This window comes from Bufo gargarizans, chromosome 3 (assembly GCF_014858855.1).
Source record: "Bufo gargarizans isolate SCDJY-AF-19 chromosome 3, ASM1485885v1, whole genome shotgun sequence".
Taxonomy (NCBI): domain Eukaryota; kingdom Metazoa; phylum Chordata; class Amphibia; order Anura; family Bufonidae; genus Bufo; species Bufo gargarizans.
In genome coordinates this window covers 87,430,652-87,451,579 of record NC_058082.1, presented here as the reverse complement: position 1 = coordinate 87,451,579, position 20,928 = coordinate 87,430,652, and the positions used below count along the sequence as shown (strand labels likewise).

The following is a 20,928-nucleotide window of genomic DNA, read 5'->3' as shown; positions in this document are numbered from 1 at the left end:
GCCAAGTCCTTTGACAGTGTGGAGTGGGGATATCTTTGGGGTACGTTGAAACGTATGGGTTTTGGTCAGCAATTTATTAAATGGGTACAGGTCCTATACGCTAAACGGAAGGTGTGGATTTGGGCTAATGTAGGGAGTGTCTAACTATATTCAGGTGGCTAGGGGAACTAGACAAAGCTGCCTGTTATCGCCTCTACTCTTTGCTATAGCCATTGAGGACTTTCTATTAATTGGCAAAAATTGGCGCTGATGCCTATTGATGGTTAGGATGTAGCTGCCACGGCCATTGCTAATAATAATAATCCATGTGTGGAAACTATTAAATATTTAGGTATCCACATTTTGCCCAGGATTAGAGACTTTGAAGAGCTAAACCTGTCCCCCCTGTTGGTGAGATTTAGATTTAAAGCATGGGACAAACTATTTCTCTCAGTTGTGGGCAGAGTAAACCTACTGGAGACTTCGCAATATGCTAAAACGGCGGGGGGATTGGCGGTACCAAAGCCGTGGATTTATTATTTAGCAGCGCAGAGTCAGCATCTCAAGGGGTGGATGGAGTGTACGCTTAAAGATATGACCAGTCAGATATTATATCATACAATAGGTAAGAGTGACCGGGTGTGGATTTTGGAGGGAATGGGAATTCATATCTTGGAGGAAAAGTTGCCTTTAATTGAAATGATGAAAAAAATTGGGATAAGGTCAAGCAGCTGAGAGGGGTCAAAGGTGTTAGTGAAATACCTCCCACGTGGAACAATCCCGAGCTCCCTGAGTTCCTATCTCTGGTCAAGAATGGAAAAACAAAGGAATCCTTAGAGTAGGAGATCTTTTAGACAATGGAGTGTTCAGGTCGTTTACGGATATACAGGAGAGATTCTGGATTTCTTGCACTAGCTTTTATCAATATCTACAATTGAGACATGCGTATGATACTACTTTTAAAAAAAGGTACTAGCATCATTAAACTAGAAACAGCCCAAAAACGAATTCTCACAGGAGGTGGAAGGAGAGGTCTGATTTCTATGCTGTACACTTTATTACTGGATAAGTCCCTGGATTCTCATCCGTTAACTAGAATAAAAAAAATGGGAGAGAGATCTGGGAGGGCTGTCACAAGATCAATGGGAAGACATCTTAGAGGCGATCCCGCTGACCTCACTGAGTGAACAAGAGAAGCTATTGCAACTCTTCATCAGACAGAGTGTACAAAACATGAAACAACACGCACAATGCCCAAGGTGCTCTTGAGCCAGCAGATTTGATCCACGTGCTGTGGCAATGTCAGAGCTTAGACGGATATCGGAACGGTATATTGGAGATAATACATGATAAAATGTCATTGAGGGTAGATGGGGATCCCAAAATATGTCTATTAGGATATGTCTCTAAGGTGGGGACAGATGTTTATAGAAAGGTTGCGGTTGGTAGACTGTTATATGTAGCCCGAAAACTAATAGCCCTACAATGGATACAGGAAAGTCCTCCAACATTGGAGGAATTCAGGGTTAAAGTTAATAATATGTTGGTCTGTGAAAAAGCTGTATTCCTTAAGAGGATGCCCACCAAAATTTGACAAACTATGGAGTGATTGGTTGTCCAATAGCGGTATCATGATATAGGGAGTAGGAGTGGAGATACATGCTGGAGTGAGTGGGGAAGGTGTTAGAGATAATTATATTTCAAATACCGTAGTGAAAAAAGAAGCTGACAATGCAAAAGAATGTAACAAGAGCTTTATATTGTACATTTTGTATACACGTAAATTATCTTTGTCAATACAAAAAAAAAAAAAAGGGATTTCTCACCAGTTCTTATTGTGCCGTAACTTAACCACTTCAGCCCCGCTAGGTGAAACCCCCTTCATGACCAGAGCACTTTTTACACTTCGGCACTACACTCCTTTCACCGTTTATCGCTCGGTCATGCAACTTACCACCCAAATGAATTTTACCTCCTTTTCTTCTCACTAATAGAGCTTTCATTTGGTGGTATTTTATTGCTGCTGACATTTTTACTTTTTTTGTTATTAATCAAAATGTAACGATTTTTTTGCAAAAAAATGACATTTTTCACTTCCAGCTGTAAAATTTTGCAAAAAAAACGACATCCATATATAAATTTTTCGCCAAATTTATTGTTCTACATGTCTTTGATAAAAAAAAAATGTTTGGGCAAAAAAAAAAATGGTTTGGGTAAAAGTTATAGCATTTACAAACTATGGTACAAAAATGTGAATTTCCGCTTTTTGAAACAGCTCTGACTTTCTGAGCACCTGTCATGATTCCTGAGGTTCTACAATGCCCAAACAGTAGAAAAACCCCACAAATGACCCCATTTCAGAAAGTAGACACCCTAAGGTATTCGCTGATGGGCATAGTGAGTTCATAGAACTTTTTATTTTTTGTCACAAGTTAGCGGAAAATGATGATGATTTTTATTTTTTTTATTTTTCTTACAAAGTCTCATATTCCACTAACTTGCGACAAAAAATAAAAAATTCTAGGAACTCGCCATGCCCCTCACGGAATACCTTGGGGTGTCTTCTTTCCAAAATGGGGTCACTTGTGGCGTAGTTATACTGCCCTGGCAATTTAGGGGCCCAAATGTGTGAGAAGAACTTTGCAATCAAAATGTGTAAAAAATGACCGGTGAAATCCGAAAGGTGCACTTTGGAATATGTGCCCCTTTGCCCACCTTGGCAGCAAAAAAGTGTGACACATCTGGTATCGCCGTACTCAGGAGAAGTTGGGGAATGTGTTTTGGGGTGTCATTTTACATATACCCATGCTGGGTGAGAAAAATATCTTGGTCAAATGCCAACTTTGTATAAAAAAAATGGGAAAAGTTGTCTTTTGCCAAGATATTTCTCTCACCCAGCATGGGTATATGTAAAATGACACCCCAAAACACATTCCCCAACTTCTCCTGAGTACGGCGATACCAGATGTGTCACACTTTTTTGCTGCCAAGGTGGGCAAAGGGGTACATATTCCAAAGTGCACCTTTCGGATTTCACCGGTCATTTTTTACACATTTTGATTGCAAAGTTCTTCTCACACATTTGGGCCCCTAAATTGCCAGGGCAGTATAACTACGCCACAAGTGACCCCATTTTGGAAAGAAGACACCCCAAGGTATTCTGTGAGGGGCATGGCGAGTTCCTAGAATTTTTTTTTTTTTGTCGCAAGTTAGTGGAATATGAGACTTTGTAAGGAAAAAAGAAAAAAAAAGAAAAATCATCATTTTCCGCTAACTTGTGACAAAAAATAAAAAATTCTAGGAACTCGCCATGCCCCTCACGGAATACCTTGGGGTGTCTTCTTTCCAAAATAGGGTCACTTGTGGCGTAGTTATACTGCCCTGGCAATTTAGGGGCCCATATGTGTGAGAAGTACCTTGCAATCAAAATCTGTAAAAAATGGCCTGTGAAATCTGAAAGGTGCACTTTGGAATGTGTGCCCCTTTGCCCACCTTGGCTGCAAAAAAGTGTCACACATCTGGTATCGCCGTACTCAGGAGAAGTTGGGGAATGTGTTTTGGGGTGTCATTTTACATATACCCATGCTGGGTGATAGGAAAAGTTGTCTTTTGCCAAGATATTTCTCTCACCCAGCATGGGTATATGTAAAATGACACCCCAAAACACATTCCCCAACTTCTCCTGAGTACGGCGATACCAGATGTGTGACACTTTTTTGCAGCCTAGATGCGCAAAGGGGCCCAAATTCCTTTTAGGAGGGCATTTTTAGACATTTGGATCCCAGACTTCTTCTCACACTTTCGGGCCCCTAAAAAGCCTGGGCAGTATAAATACCCCACATGTGACCCCACTTTGGAAAGAAGACACCCCAAGGTATTCAATGAGGGGCCTGGCGAGTTCCTAGAAATTTTTTATTTTTTGCATATGTTAGCGGAAATTGATTTTTTTTGGTTTTTTTCTCACAAAGTCTCACTTTCCGCTAACTTAGGACAAAAATTTCAATCTTTCATGGACTCAATATGCCCCTCACGGAATACCTTGGGGTGTCTTCTTTCCGAAATGGGGTCACATGTGGGGTATTTATACTGCCCTGGCTTTTTAGGGGCCCTAAAGCGTGAGAAGAAGTCTGGAATATAAATGTCTAAAAATGTTTACGCATTTGGATTCCGTGAGGGGTATGGTGAGTTCATGGGAGATTTTATTTTTTGACACAAGTTAGTGGAATATGAGACTTAGTAAGAAAAAACAAAAACAAAAAAAAAATTTCCGATAACTTGTGCCAAAAAAAATGTCTGAATGGAGCCTTACAGGGGGGGGGGTGATCAATGACAGGGGGGTGATCAATGACAGGGGGGTGATCAATGACAGGGGGGTGATCAATGACAGGGGGGTAATCACCCATATAGACTCCCAGATCACCCCCCTGTCATTGATCACCCCCCCTGTCATTGATCACCCCCCCCCTGTAAGGCTCCATTCAGACATCCGCATGATTTTTTACGGATCCATGGATCCATGGATCGGATCCACAAAAAACATGCGGACGTCTGAATGGAGCCTTACAGGGGGGTTATCAATGACAGGGGGTGATCAGGGTGATCACCCCCCTGTCACGGATCACCCCCCCTGTAAGGCTCCATTCAGACATCCGCATGATTTTTTACGGATCCATGGATACATGGATCGGATCCACAAAAAACATGCGGACGTCTGAATGGAGCCTTACAGGGGGGTTATCAATGACAGGGGGTGATCAGGGTGATCACCCCCCCTGTAAGGCTCCATTCAGACATCCGCATGATTTTTTACGGATCCATGGATACATGGATCGGATCCACAAAAAACATGCGGACGTCTGAATGGAGCCTTACAGGGGGGTGATCAATGACAGGGGGTGATCAGGGAGTGTATATGGGTGATCACCCCCCTGTAAGGCTCCATTCAGACGTCCGCATGTGTTTTGCGGATCCGATCCATGTATCCATGGATCCGTAAAAATCATGCGGACGTCTGAATGGAGCCTTACAGGGGGGTGATCAATGACAGGGCGGTGATCAATGACAGGGGGGTGATCAGGGAGTTTATATGGGGTGATCAGGGGTTTATAAGAGGTTAATAAGTGACGGGGGGGGGGGGGGGGGGGGGGGTGTGTAGGTGTAGTGTAGTGTGGTGTTTGGTGCGACTGTACTGACCTACCTGAGTCCTCTGGTGGTCGATCCTAACAAAAGGGACCACCAGAGGACCAGGTAGGAGGTATATTAGACGCTGTTATGAAAACAGCGTCTAATATACCTGTTAGGGGTTAAAAAATTCGGATCTCCAGCCTGCCAGCGAACGATCGCCGCTGGCATGCTGGAGATCCACTCGCTTACCTTCCGTTCCTGTGTGCGCGCGTTCACAGGAAATCTCGCGTATCGCGAGATGACGCGTATATGCGTGACTGTGCGCCAGCCTGCCACCTCCGGAACGCACATGTGCGTTAGGCGGTCCAGAGGTGGTTAAAGGGGTTGTCCAGGTTTAGAGCTGAACCCGCACATATCTCCATTTTCACCCAGGCCGCCCCCCTGACTTGAGCATCAGAGCAGTTCATGCTTCGAAGCTCTCCTTTGCCCTGCACTAAATCGCGCAGGGCAAAGGCATTTTCAAGAGTTCCAGTGATGTACCGGGGCTCTCCATGGGGCTGCCAGAAAGCCCAGTGAGGTCACTGGTACTGATGGGCAGGCTTTAGCACCCTGTGAAGGAGCCCAGCACCACCTGCGTCCTCCGAATCTCCTCCTTGCTCACAGTTAGATTGCCGTAATCTTGCAATGCGCAGTTCCTTTCCTGAGGCTGATGCCAGCACAGGGAAGGAACACTATACCGGCACTGCACATCGCGAGATTATGGCGATCTAAATGTGAGCAAGGAGGAGATTCGGAGGACGCAGGCGGTGTTGGGCTCCTTCACAGGGGGCGGTGCTGGGCTCCAAGAAGGTTCGTACAGCCCCTTGGGCTCCTTACCAGGGTCATTTACATATCTATAAAATCTTTTTTAAACACAATAAAAGGACACAGCGCTATGGGACAGGTATATTGCGGACATGCTAGCGGCGATCTAGCCGTGCATGTCCGCAGCTCTATAAGCTAAAACGAGGTGACAGAATCCCTTTAACCAACTTCTTTCAAATGAGTGTGGCCACCTTAACAGAAATCCATATGCACCTGTGAAGTTTATTGGTGCAAATATGATGTATACACATTGCAATAAAAAGGAGAGAGAAAAAAAGAGGACTTGTTGGAATGAACCTGTGTGTGAATGTAATCAGGATGTACTGTATGTAAGTGATTACAGTATTCAAGTGAGGATTTTTTTGGGGGGGAAAACTGTACAATATAAATGAGGCTGTAGCACCCTGTTGGGCCACCTCTAGCCTAGATACAAGAGGAGATACAGTCCATAGAAGCACACATGTTCTCTATGGTATCCTGCGGCACATTTCCCCACAGATGTTAGAGCTGGACCTGTAGATCCTGCACACTCGTTAGTTGCCAAAGCTGGTGTCCCAGGTGGTCCCATAAATGCCGATTGGAGATAAATCTGGTGATTGTGCAGCCAAGGAAGTGTTACAATCTGGTGGACACGTTCCTGGGAAACCCTTGCTGTGTGCAGGCGAGCATTATCCTGCTGAAAAATGCCAGTTGGAGGTCCCACACATATCACTGAGCTGTTAGTCTCACCTAGTAGTGATACGAGGGACACTAAGTGTCATATGAGATGGCTTCATAGATCATCACACCAGAAGATGGGGCTTTTTGTAACTCCACAGCAAAGGCAGGATTAAATCCAAGGCCTCCATACTCTAACTTGACCGTCATGGGATCCCAAACAGCAGCTAGATTAGTCACCAATGATTTGGTTCCAAGCTGTAGCAGTCCAGGTTTCTCATTCCATGACACCACTGCAAGCAAAGGCAATGATGGCTGACAGGACATCAAATTTCCTTCTGTTTAGTGTCTGGAAATGGTCCGAGCAGAGACAGGAGTATGTAGGTAGTGGAGGTGTCCCCTGTGTCTGGATGCTGGACAATGAAACTGTGTGCTGCTCACGATTCTTTCTACTGGTGGTCTCATATAACCACTGCTAGGTCAGAGCGGCCTAGATGGAGGGAAATTTGTTGAAGCAACCTTCGCTCAGCCCAGTGATGTGCCCCTCTTAAAGTCTGTTAACCTGGCAAAACGTCTTACCTGCAAAACATGACTTAACGACCTCTCACCAATAGGTACGCCACCCAAAAGTGGCCTTCAAGCCTTTTTATAGGGTAGCGGGGGGTGCAATTTTTCACCTAGTGTCTAGTCAGATCACACCCATAATCATTTACTTATCTGCCCGAGACACAACTGTATAATGAGTTTTGCAACAGTCTGACAAATCTATCCACGTATGTTTTTTGACAATGAGTATAATTTTAATTTTTTACAAAATTAATTATAATGCAAAAAAAAATAAGTCTTTATTTTTACATCTGCAGCTGCATGACACAGGTATATATTTTTTCAGTCCATTTTTTTCTTGCCACAAGGTAAAGGAGTCCCCATAAGCAGGAAAATCTTTATTAAAGATTAGCGAATTTCATATTTTGAAATTCGTTCACGCTTCGTTTACTGGTAAAAGTTGATTTGCGTTATGGATTCCTTTAGAGGCATTCCGTCATAATAGAAGTCTATGGGCTGCATAACTGATCCTTCTCGTTTCCGTTATGCATAGAATTGCGTTATGGTCCTTTCACCAGTAAACAAATGGCAAACGAATTTCATAACTGGAAATTCGCTCATCTCTAGTCTTCATTAATGGAATTCACTCACGTTAGCAAAAAGTCTACGTGTGAAAATACAGCAATGTGAATACATTCCAATATATATAGAAGTAGAACAAAGCGGTTCTAACTACAGTATAAATAAGGCATGCTCAGTATGTACAGTTTCAGATAATTCACTTGAACAGCTCCTCTTTTATCGACTTGAGTCTTGTATAGAACGGATCCACTTTTCTTGCAGGTTTCCACATAATCAGGGTCTAAAAAACAAAAACAAAACAAAACATGAAACATGTGTCAGTGCAAGTCCTTGCAAGTAAAATGTACCCTAGCGTTTTTCTTTTCCGGCACTGAGTTCCGTCAAAAAGGCTCAATGCCGGAAAAGAGCTGATCAGTTTTTTCCACATGCATTCTGAAGGGAGAGCATTCCGTTCAGGATGTTATCAGTTCAGCATTTTTTACCGATCAGGCAAAAGATAACCTTATCAAATCAGATGTCTAGGGTGGTACAATATGGATCCCTAATTACTTACAACCGAAATAGGCCGTCATTTCAACAAACTTTGTATAAATCAATAGGACAAGCAATGACAAGAAATGGTTATATATCTTACAGAAATGCCCCTTTCTCCACTTATCAGCCACTTCACTGTGCCTCCTGGATTTATCATTCATTATTCAACAGGCTGAACTAGATGGACAGATGTCTTTTTTTGGCCTTATAAACTATGTTACTATTCGTGCATTGCTAAAAATAAGATGATGGAGTTTAAAGAGAATAAGTCACCTTCTGCAAGCCCTATGAAGTACAGTCATACTTGTATACAACACCTGCCGTTGACTCCAGATCAGTAATGTGAATGTTGATACTATAACCATTCTCCTATGTCCTGCAAACCAGCCTTGAAATGCATTGAGAGAACTTCTGCAGTCCTCTCCATTATGTGTGCACGTTCATGAATCCTCTCAGTGCATTATATGGCTGGTTTGTCGTATACTGCAAAGTATCAACATACAAGTTACTGATCCAATGTCTTTGGCGGTTGTTATATACTTGTTTTACTGTACTTTATAGGCCTTGCCGTAAGTGACAGATTTCCTTTGAGCTTCACTGTGGCATCAAGTTACAGCTGCTGTTCTTAGGCTAGTTGCACACTAGCAGCGGCAATCTGGAAGTCTAAGAAAAGGGGGATGGGGGCAGAGTAGCTGCAGTGATGAAGAGAAACTCGCATGCCCTGCTGGTTCCAGTAAGGCCCTTTGCAGACGAGCGTGTCCGGATTAGATCCGGATGCGTCCCGGTGCATTGCGGCAAACCCGCGCGAGTAGGTACATAATTGCAGTCAGTTTTGACTGCGATTGCGTTCCGTTGTTCAGTTTTTATCGCGCAGGTGCAATGCATTTTGCACGCGCGTGATAAAAAAAACTGAATGTGGTACCAAGACCCGAACTTCTTCACAGAAGTTCAGGTTTGGGTTCAAGGTTGTGTAGATTGTATTATTTTCCCTTATAAACATGGTTATAAGGGAAAATCGCATTCTGAGCACAGAATGCATAGTACAATAGTGCTGGAGGGGTTAAAAAATAAATAAAAAATAATTTAACTCGCCTTAATCCACCCGATCATTATTATTTTCCCTTATAACATGGTTATAAGGGAAAATAATAGCATTCTGAATACAGGATGCATAGTACAATAGTGCTGGAGGGTTAAAAAAAAATAAAAAAAATTTTTTAACTCGCCTTAATCCACTTGTTCGCGCAGCTGGCATCTCTTCTGTCTTCTTTTTTTGTGAGGAATAGGACCTTTGATGATGTCACTACACATCACATGGTCCGTCACATGGTGATGGATCATGTGATGAACGTAGTGACGTCATCAAAGGTCCTATTCCTTACAAAAGAAGAAGACAGAAGAGATGCCAGCTGCGCGAACAAGTGGATTAAGGCGAGTTAAAAAAATTTTTTTATTTTTTTTTTAACCCTCCAGCACTATTGTACTATGCATCCTGTATTCAGAATGCTATTATTTTCCCTTATAACCATGTTATAAGGGAAAATAATAATGATCGGGTCCCCACGCAACCACATTAATTTCTATGGGGCCTGCTTTACGTGAAAAACGCATAAAGAGGAGCATGCTGCAAATTTCATGCAACACACAAGTCATGCGTGAAAATCACCGCTCATGTGCACAGCCCCATAGAAATGAATGGGTCCGGATTCAGTGCGGGTGCAATGCGTTCACCTCACGCATTGCATCTGCGCGGAAATCTCGCCCGTGTGAAAGGGGCCTAAGAGTTTTACTCTCACCCTAGTGCTGGATTCACAGCTACACTGCTGTATAATGTCTTCCATACTGCTGCAGCTTCTGTATGTTTGTGAGATAGGGGAGAAGGGTCTTTTTTGTGTGTGTTGTGTATGGGAGATATAATAGCAGCCCCAAACATCAGGCGACAGGGGGAACAGCCAATAGCAGGCCGTAATGGGGACGAGCCTCCCTAGCATAGTGGGTGACTCGTCCCTGTCACACAGCAGCAAGTGATCTGTTAAACCAGGAATTCACAGATTACAGATGCTGCATGTTGTATGGAGATATAATGCTATGGAAGTAGAGGGTCATCTTAAAAAAACATTCATTAAATCAATGGCCGTTGCTTAGACTTACCTGTTTTCTTTATTCTCTGATGCATTTGTCCTCAGCGGTTTTATCTGATTTTCACAATATTGAGATAATATCTAAAACAGAAGGAAACATTTGTTTAAAGGGAATTTTCCATCTCATAAAGTCGCTAGGCTGTGGCATCATTATGATCAATCCTGATAATAAAGGGCCCACAGCGCTGATTTTTCACAGTCTTCCCCTGAAAATGCTGCACATTTTAACAAATCGCATTCACACGCTGACACAAATTCCCATGTGAAAACGGACACGCAGTGCGGCAGGACGACTCTGAATTTTCACACTTTGCAATGCATAGGGCGAAATCTGCATAGGGCGAAACACAATCCACAGCGATGTAGAGTGTCCCTGCTCAATGGAATATCATAAAATACAGCAGCGCAGAAACCTGTGAAATATCCTGAGTGATGCAGGACGTCATCTCTGGACGGGTGGGTGTCCACAACACATTTTCATATTCTGATACTTTAGGAGGGGAGGTCCGTTTGAGATTGTGCTGTGGAGAAAAGGAGATTTTTGTGAAACTCACCTGTAAAATCTTTTTCTCGTCTTTTCCATTGGGGGACACAGACCATGGGTATAGCTTAGAGGTATTAGTAGGAGGGACACTATGCAAATGAAAGAGCTCCTCCTCCTCGGGCTATACCCCCAGACTCCACCAGGAGGAACTCAGGCGTTGCACAAGCAGTAGGAGAAGGAGCAAGAAAAAATCATGGAAACCATCGGACCAAGCCATAAGGTCCAACCAGAAACAGAAAAACTGAACTAAAGACCCCTCCTGCAACAGGAATAATGGGTGGGAGCTGTGTCCCCCAATGGAAAAGACGAGAAAAAGATTTTACAGGTGAGTTTCACAAAAATCTCCTTTTCTCGTGCTTTTTTCCATTGGGGGACACAGACCATGGGACGTCCAAAAGCAGTCCATGGGGTGGGAAAAAATATCAGCACCGCCAGGAGGAACGCCCCAACGGTCAAACAGGAACCACAGCCTGCAAAACCCTGCGGCCAAAGCCGCATCAGCCGAAGCCAGTGAATGCAACTGACAAAAATTTGCAAAGGTATGCAAGGACGACCAGGTGGCCGCCGTACACAGCTGAGACGCAGAGGCACGACTGCGTCTTGCCCAGGAAGCCCCCTCCGCCCCAATGGAGTGAGCGGCAATTCTAGCCGGGGGAACTCCACCACAAGCGTGACAAGCCGCGGAAATAGCCAAGCAGATCCAGAGCGCCAAGAACGGCGGACGGAAGCAGTAGCCGCGAGACACACCTTCAGGACCCGTACAACATCCAGGGAATGCAGAGTGCGTTCCTTGGGGTTAGCCGGAGAAGGACAAAAGGAAGGCAGGACAAGATCCTCATCAAGGCGGAAGGGAGAGACCACCCTGGGCAAAAAGAAGGGGACTGGACGGAGCACAACTTAATCCTGGTGGAAAACCAGAAAGGCTCCTGACAGGAAAGAGCGGCCAGCTTCGACACCAGTCTGACTTAAAAGCTCGTGATGGGACGTGAACTCACAGCCACTGCATAATAGCCCAGAACTTTAATCACTACGCTATGTAGCTGTATCAGAAGCTATGGTCACAAGGAAGTCCAGATGAGAACAGTCAGAGAGACCCACCTCAAAGGCTCGAAGGGGGCCGACTGCAGAGTGCGCAGAACCAAATTGAGATCCCAAGGAGACAAAGGGGGAACATACGGGGAACCGAATGCGCCACCCCCGAAGAAAGGTCACCACCGGACCCTTAAGAGCAAGGGACCTCTGACGGCCCGCGCCGAAACCTGACCTTACAGGGAACTAAGCGACAGTCCCTGCACAAGCCCAGACTGAAGAAAAGACAGTACCATCAAGATGGAAAACCGAAGGGGAGGGAACCCCGAACCCTCAAAAAAGGATAGGAAGGCCATCCAGGTACGATAGTAAATCCGGGAGGAAGAAGACTTCCCCGGACTGATCATGGTCCTAACCACTGAATCCGAGAACCCCATCTTTATCAGGATGGCGGTTTCAACAGTCACGCCGGTAAACGAAGAGACCGCAAATTCCGGTGGAAGAACGGGCCCTGAGACAGTAGGTCCTGTCCGTCGGGAAGAGGCCATGGGGCGTCCTCCAGCAACCGAGCCACGTCCGAAAAACCACGCGCGGCGAGGCCACTCTGGGGTGATGAGAACGGTCGGAGTCCCTTCCGCCTCGAACTGGCGTAGACCCTTTGGTAGGAGAGGAAAACAGAGGAGGCTGAAGTCCTGCCACGGAGACACCTGCGCATCCATCCGTACGCCTCCGGATCTCGGGCGCGAGCCAGGACCACTGGGATCTTGTTGTTGAACCCGGACGCCATTAAGTCCACATCCGGACGGTCCCATCTGTGGCAGATTTCTTCGAACCCTTCTGGATGCAGAGACCACTCGCTTGGATCCACCGTGTTGTGGCTTAGAAAGTCCGCTGTCCAGTTGTCCACTCCTGGAATGCAAACAACACCGGAACGTGCGTCTCCGCCCACGTCAGAATTCTCTTCACCTCCTGCATCACCATCCGGCTGCAGGTCCCGCCCTGATGGTCGATATAGGCCACGGCTGCGGCACTGCCCGTTTGAACCCGCACTGGGAGGCCCGCAAGGAGAGAGGTCCAATAGGAGAGAGAGAGCGGAAAAAAAATCGCCCTCAGTTCCAGAAAGTTGATTGGAAGGCGAGACTCTGCCGCCGACTAAATTCCTTGAACCGTGCGAGACTGGAAAACGCCCCCCCAACCCAGGATGCTGGCATCGGTGGCGGCGATCGTCCAGGAGAATGCGAGAAAGGAACTCCCCGACCTCAGGTTCTTTGGGAACAGCCACCAAGGGAGAGCTGCCCGAACCCGCTGAAAGGTAAAGGATCTCCTGTTGCGCCAGGCGAGTGTGAAACTGGGCATATGGAAGGCCTCGAAAGAGGCTACCATAAGACCCAGGACCTGCAAGTATTCCCGAATGGAGAGGCACGGGGAGCGCAGCAGATGCGACACTGCCCCCTGGACCTGGGAGGACTTGAAGGCTGGTAGAATACTTTGGCAGCCGAGGTGTCCAAAATCACCCTCCGGAAGGAGAGCCTCTGGGACGGGAAGAGGCAGGAGTTTGGGAAAGTTACCAGCCAGCCGAACCGTTCCAGGGTCTGAACAGTGATCCGGACGCTGTCCGTGGTCTGCGGTAGAGAGGGGGGCCTCTATCCGGATATCGTCCCGATAGGGCAGCAAAGGAATGCCCCTGGTACGAAGAAGCGCCATGAGCGGTCCAGGACCGTGGCAAGGACCCGCGGGGTGGTCGCCAACCCGAAGGAAGGGCGACAAACTGACAGTGTCGACCCATAATGGCGAAGCGCAGGAATCGATGGTGGGATTCCGCAATCGGGACATGTGATAGGCCTAGGAGCAGCAGGGCGGGCTGACTGGGCCCTCTAGTGCCGGGAAGGCTGGTGCAAAGGAAGGCCTCTTTGCGGGCGACCTGAGACCCCCGGCGGAGGAAGCAGGCGACGGCCTACCAGATGAGAAACGGCAAAAGGCATGCAGAGATGAACTCGTCCAGCTGATCCCCATAAGGTCTGGAAACCCCAAAGGGGAGATTAGCAAGGGAACGCTTGGTGGAGGCGTCAGCGTCCCACACCTTCAATCAGATCTCTTCGCGCTGAGTGACAGAGATGGCCAACCTGCGGGCAAAGAGGGAAACAATGTCCCTAGAAGCTTCGCAAAGAATCTTAGAAGCCTGAGACATCTGGAGAACCAACTCCAGTGTGTTAGTAGCCGCATCTCGTACCGCCAGTTCCTGGTGGTGGTGTTGTAACCACACCGAGAGAGCACTGGCTACCCCTGCTGAGTGAAAGGTAGGTCACAGGGACGCGCTGCCAGCGAAAAAAGGACCTGGAAGAGAGTCTATGCGTCTGTCTACAGCATCCTGGAAAGAGGAACTGACTAAGACAGGAAGGGCCACATAATTGGCTAATCCGGCCACCGGAGGATCCACCTTAGGGGGAGGAGACACCTCTCCTCGCCGTCAGCAGGGAAAGGAAAGTATATTCATGCGCTGGGTGGTCGAGAACCTTATTAAGACTACCCCAGGCCCTGGACATGACTGCGGAAAAATCCCTCATGGACCGGGAACATGGTAGTCTCCGACTGCCTGGACGGAAAAAGGGGGAACTCCTGACCAGTGGAAGGAGGAGAATCCCCTTGGAGAATAAAGGTGTCTCGGACAGTCACCACTAAGTCAGCCACCCTGGTGGAGAGCTTAGGCGAGGGGTCCCGCTCCATGACCTAATCAGAGCCGGAAATTCTCCTTCAGACTTGCGCTCCCTAAGGGAGGGGAGAGTCGCCCGAACGCGCCTCTAGACGAGGGGGGGGGGGGGGGGGGGGAGAGCCAGAGCCATCCGAGGAGGGATGCTGCTGCTCACGCTCCCTGTTAGTAGTCGGGCGTCTCCTGTGGAAAACCACTTAGAGAGGTGGTTGGCGTCACAGGATTTGAAAATGCCCTATAGTCCAAAAAGGACCAATTCTCCTTCGGATTACTCTCCCTAGGGAGGGGGAAGAGCAGTCCGCAAGCGCCACCGGCGAGGTGAGGGGGGTGGAGAGACGGAGACATCCGAGGTGGGATGCTGCCGCTCACGCTGCCTCTTCGTAGTCAGTCACCCACTGTGGGGACCACTGAGAGAGATGGAGTCGTTAGCGCCACAGGATTAAAGGACATGGTTGCCTTGGCGACTAAGACCAATTTAGCGGCCGCGCTGGACATGGCAGATGCCCAAGCGGGGACCGCAGGCCCCCAGGGACGTGGAGGAGGGGTGGAGGAGGGGGGTAAGGCAGGGATGCAGGTAATACTTATCTGCTCCTGCAGAACTTCTCCCTCGACTCCAGGACCAGCAGGGATGCACCTCATCAGGCTTCTGACTCCTTGTCCAGGAGTGCAGTGTTCTGGTGGAGGGTGGCAGCAGGAGACCCAGTAGCTGGTGGGATACCGGAGCTGCAGGTCGAGCCCGGATCCACTTGTCTTCTTTGGGGGGCAATGGAGGCAGCCAGGCAGCGTCCAAGGACGGCAGCGGGCATTCCACGGGGGACCAGGAAGGCGCCATGCCGACCTGTGTCCCCATCTAGAATAATATAAACAATTTTTGAAGGCTGAAAGGGGCTTTGAACTCAGAAAGCCTGGACATGGGGAAGCAGCAGCAGTACCACTGAGCTACCAGCTTGCCTGGCACAAAACGGAGTAGAGTGATGAGGAGCTGCACGGCCATGAGCAAACAGAGTCTCCGGTGTAAGGAGAGTCAGAGCGGCATGCCGAGGCTCCGCCTCCCCGAACGCGTCATTATGGCGCGAAAAAAGCGAGCGAAAATAAGCGCGCGCACGAAAATATGCGCGCGCGCGAAAATATGCGCGAAAATAAGCGCGCGCGCGAAAATATGCGCGAAAATAAGCGCACGCGCGAAAATAAGCGCACGCGCGCGGAAATAAGCGCGCGCGTGATTGAAACAAACACCACGTGGAGGAGCGGCCTGCCGGCGGGCGCTGAGGGAGCGCAGCAGCCAAGGCCCGACGAGAGAAGCGCTGAAGCCCACAGTTTAAGGGGGAAGAGATGCCAGTACTCCAGTGCCAAAATGAAGAAAGTGCCCCATCAGGATCCTTCTTCAAGCTCACCCAGGTAGCCACAGACAAATAGACACAGAGGGAGGGGGAGGGATTGGGCAACACTTATCTGCTCAGCATGCTCCCTCGATGTCCAGACCAGCAGGGATGCGCCTCTTCAGACTTCTGACTCCAATCCAGGAGAACAGTGCTCTGGAGGAGGGTAGGCAGCAGGCGTCCCAGCAGCTGGTGGGATGCCGGAGCTAACAGGTCGAGCCCGGATCCACTTATCTTCTTGGGGGGAAATGGAGGCAGCCAGGCAACGTCCCAAAGACGGCGGCGGGCACTCCACGGGGGACCAGGAAGGCGCCATGCCGACCTGTGTCCCCATCTAGAATAAAAATAACAAAAAGGAGTAGAATCAGAGAGTGTCAACCTCCTTCACCAGACACTAAGCAAAGACTGAGTTCCTCCTGGTGGAGTCTGGGGGTATAGCCCGAGGAGGAGGAGCTCTTTCATTTGCATAGTGTCCCTCCTACTAATACCTCTAAGCTATACCCATGGTCTGTGTCCCCCAATGGAAAAAAGCACGAGAAATAATCATTAATCAGCCAGATTCATTGTGTGTAGATAGAAAAGACAGAGCAGTTGCTTTCCATGTTATGTGTAGGAATGCCAAACATCAATGGTGTTGGAGGTGAAGCATCATTATCATGCTGGAGGAAAGGAAGGGACATTGAGTCACTATTTTTAAAGACATGGGCTAAAACATTAAGCACATCCACAAGGAGTGGTGTATATAATGGGTAGAGACTAGGAATAGTGTGTGCAGGATCATAATTGTCTGAATGCGGTTATTTTTCAATGTCATTTTGATGATTGTGGAGAATACCTTGAGGATTTCCTCAGTTAAGCAGGAAGTCATTTCTGGGCGAGGTGGAGTCCCGATACAGAAATCCCTCATCTTGGGCGGCGAGTAGGTTTTAGATGGGTTTTCATAATAACTATCAGAATTTAAAACCAAAGGAGCAACTTCTTTTAAGTATAGACTATTTGAAAACTCTGGCCTTGGAATGGGTTCAGTGATGTCCAGAGTTCTCTAAAAGAATGATAAAAAGAGGAAAATATATTCTTGAAGGTGTTGGATACAATTAGGAACATTTACTAACATTGGCATACCATCTTTGCCCTATTACAGACACGGTGGGGCTACATCCCGGTACTGGTCACTCTTTCTACAAGCCTGTTCTTGGACATTAAAGTTACACTTCGCCCCTCTCCCACAGAAACTGCCTGCTTGAATCAGTGCTGATGCTGATCACACAGAAAGCAAGCCTATTCACGACTCCAGATAGCGACCAAAATAGTCGCCAATGCGACTTAGAATTTACAAATGGTGACAAGACTTTTTAGTCTTGTCGCCATGAGTCTAGACCTGCCGCTGCAGCTCTGCCGTTGAATACAGCGGCGGGCACAGGAGATGATAGTTCTCTGCCCCGTCGCCGATGTTCTTCTCAGCAGAGCAGTGGAGGAGGAGTCTCTCCCTCCCCCTGTGCTGCTGCCACCGCCTCTGCCAATAAGAAGAGAGACGGGAGGAGGAGGGGAGGGGCTGTGGCCACTGCGCCACCAATGAAAATAACTGACCTGTTAATACAAATACAGGAGGCGGGTGCCGGAATCAAATAGCCGGCACCCAACCTCTATGACAGGGAGCTGCGATCTGCGGCAGTTAACCCTTCAGATGCGGTACCTGAGGAGTTAACTGCAGCGGATCGCAGCTCCCTGTCATAGAGGTCGGGTGCCGGCTATTTGATTCCAGCTACCACCTCCTGTATTTGTATTAACAGGTCAGTTCTCTTCATTGGTGGCGCAGTGCGCCCTCCCAACACCCCAGTATAATAAACATTGGTGGCGCAGTGCCAATGAGGTTTAAAAAAAATAATGAACTCCCCTCCTTCAATTGATCGCGTAGCTGCCGGTCTCCTGTTCTTTCTTCAGGACCTGTCAAAGGACCTGTGGTGACGTCACTGAGCTCATCACATGGTCCATTAAAATGGTGATGGATCATGTGATGTACCATGTGATGAGCACAGTGATGTCACCACAGGTCCTTTGACAGGTCCTGAAGAAAGAACAGGAGACAGGAAGCTACGCGATCAATTTGAGGAGGCGAGTTCATTTTATTTTTTAACACTCAATTGACCTTCTACTATGCATTCTGTATTAAAGAATGCTATTATTTTCCCTTATAACCATGTTATAAGGGAAAATAACAGTGAATAGACTTTCATCCTAGCAACCATGCATGAAAATCGCACCGCATCTGCACTTGCTTGCGGATGCTTGTGATTTTCATGCAGCCCCATTAACTTCTATGGGGCCTGCGTTGCGTGAAAAACGCAACACCTTAGAGCATGCTGCGATTTTCACGCAATGCACAAGTGATAATCACTGCTCATGTGCACAGCCCCATAGAAGTGAATGGGTCCGGATTCAGTGCAGGTGCAATGCATTCACCTCACGCATTGCACCCGCGCAGAAATCTCGCCCATGAGAAAGGGGCCTAAGGGTGAATAGGACAAGGGTTCCAGCCCCTAAGGGGGCTAATAGTAGGTGTAAAAAGCTCAGTCACAATCAGATCCGCCGATCTGAATGTGACTGAAAGCATTTGCGAGACGCATCCGGATGCGGATCCATCTCACAAATGCATTGCAAGAACGAATCCATACGAGTATTACTGTAGTGCAGTAATGAAGCGCACGGCGTCATAGCAACCAATGACGCCGTGCGCTCCTGCTCTCAGCAGGAATCCAGACCGTGTTACCACTGACCGCTCACGGCCGTGTGCATTCGGCCTAAGACAGTTTTTTATGCAATATCATACTTAGTGTTCGTGGTAAATTTGGGTTGATATGAAGTTAACGTCATTTAAAAAAATTTCACAATTTTCTCAATTTCAACTTCTCTGCTTTCAAGAGAGATAGTGATACCTCCTAAAATATGACTTTTGTAAAAGTCATTATTTTTCTAGGACAGGCATGCTCAACCTGCGGCCCTCCAGCTGTTGCAGAACTACAACTCCCAGCATGCCCTAATAGCTGTAGGCTGTCCAGGCATGCTGAGAGTTGTAGTTTTTCAACAGCTGGAGGGCCGCAGGTTGAGCATCCCTGTTCTAGGACATTAGTAGGCTTAGAATTTTAGAAGCCTTTTTTTCTATATTTCCAAGACTATTTTAAAAATCCACCCGTCCAATTCAGTTCTGAAGGGACTTTTAATGCCTTACATAATAGAAACCACCCACAAATGACTCAATTTTAGACACTGCACCCCTCACGTTATTCAAAACAGATTTCTTAACCCTTTAGGTGTTTCAAACAAATTGAATCAAAATGGAGGTGAAATTTAAAAATGTCATATTTTTTTTATTTTTAGAATTTCCACTTTAGAGCTCATGCACATGACAGTGATCAGCCTGGGAAACATTGTCTGTTTCTCAGCTGCATCTTCTCCTGGACCACGGCATCCCTGACACGGACTGACTATCATAGTAATTTATGACACAGTCAGTCTGTATCTGATCGCAGAGCTGCTGCATGATTATGGGGGCACCCTTCAATAGCCACGCAATAAGATACGAACCGATTGTATCATAAATTACTATGATACAGTCAGTTTGGATAAAATACCATCCTGTTCTTGTAAACTGCTCCTACATGGAGACAGTAATACAGCTGTCTGACAAGCTGGGTGACTACTTATGTGGCTGCTAATACAAGTCTCTCAAGATTGCCTTACCTGAGCAAACAGACTCTTGATAAGCTGGGTAAAAGGTGTGGGAGCTGCCATATTGGGGAGAATGTATATCAGTAAGGAAAGCTTAACTACTCCTTTCCAGCGCTGAAGATGATAGTACCCTTTAAACCAAGAGCTGCCACGGCAATCAACTGATTGCTGTGGGTCCAGTTCCTGAGACCCTGACAGACCGGTGGTTTTGCTGGGGAATGATCTGACCAGCTGCTTATTTCTCCTGCGGTGGCTGCAGAGGAAATGTAGTATTACATAGCGGCCACTCAGATGTTAGTCCGCTCTGGCTCACAAAGGCAAGTCCCAAGTAGGTAGGGGACCCCACTATGACTTCCATACCCTAGAAAGTCATATGGATGTCATCTTTGCTTGTGATCTGTACAACAGTGTATTTACATTGTAAACGCTCAAAAAAGATCTGATTTAAAAAAAAAATAAAGTCATATGGATAGGTGATGGGACAACCACTTTGAGGATAATAGATGTTACCACCATGGATGTCAACCTGGGAATAGGCAGGAGAACAGGACTTACTGTTGTGTCATTCTTCAGCCACTTGGTCTCAAAGCTCGGTACTGGTGGCGTGTCTAAATTCTTAACCACCGGAGGCTCTTTACTTTCTGATGGTTCAGGATATACGCAGTTTATGTCCTTCTTCGGCACTTTAAGTCCAGGTGTGCAGAAAGTTGGGGGACGGGGGGAGTCCACGGTGTCTGTGTCTACAAATTAAACATTAGGTTAATTGATTTTTTCCATGTTAAATTTATTGGTGGATCTCACAAAAAAAATCTAAGAAATAGAACATGCTCCGTAAAATCACTTTGACATATCTGTCTCTAGAGTCTTTTCAGAAGGCAACTTATATTTTGTGTACAAAAATAAAGCGGACCCACTGGTGGCAGCGTTTACAACCAGGCTGCGGACCCCTGGTGCAGCGTTACACCAGGCTGCGGACCCACATGGGGGCAGTCGTTTACACCAGGCTGCGGACCCACTGGTGGCAGCGTTTACACCAGGCTGCGGACCCACTGGTGGCAGCGTTTACACCCAGGCTGCGGACCCACTGGTGGCAGCGTTACACCAGGCTGCGGAACC

At 47.2% G+C, this 20,928-nt stretch overlaps 1 protein-coding gene across 2 annotated transcripts in view; it reads right to left on the bottom strand.

The window, feature by feature from the left end:
- Positions 1-7,475: 7,475 nt before the first annotated feature.
- SKA3 (spindle and kinetochore associated complex subunit 3) overlaps positions 7,476-20,928 on the bottom strand; it is a 31,432-nt gene continuing 17,979 nt past the window's right edge. For both annotated transcript variants that reach the window (XM_044287068.1, XM_044287069.1), the window contains exons 9-13: positions 20,368-20,552; positions 16,922-17,128; positions 10,841-10,948; positions 10,438-10,508; positions 7,476-8,032 (exon numbers count right to left, since the gene is read on the bottom strand). In XM_044287068.1, the coding sequence (XP_044143003.1) occupies positions 8,026-8,032; positions 10,438-10,508; positions 10,841-10,948; positions 16,922-17,128; positions 20,368-20,552 (578 nt within the window). In that variant the 3' untranslated portion in view covers positions 7,476-8,025. The remainder of the gene's footprint in view (positions 8,033-10,437; positions 10,509-10,840; positions 10,949-16,921; positions 17,129-20,367; positions 20,553-20,928) is intronic.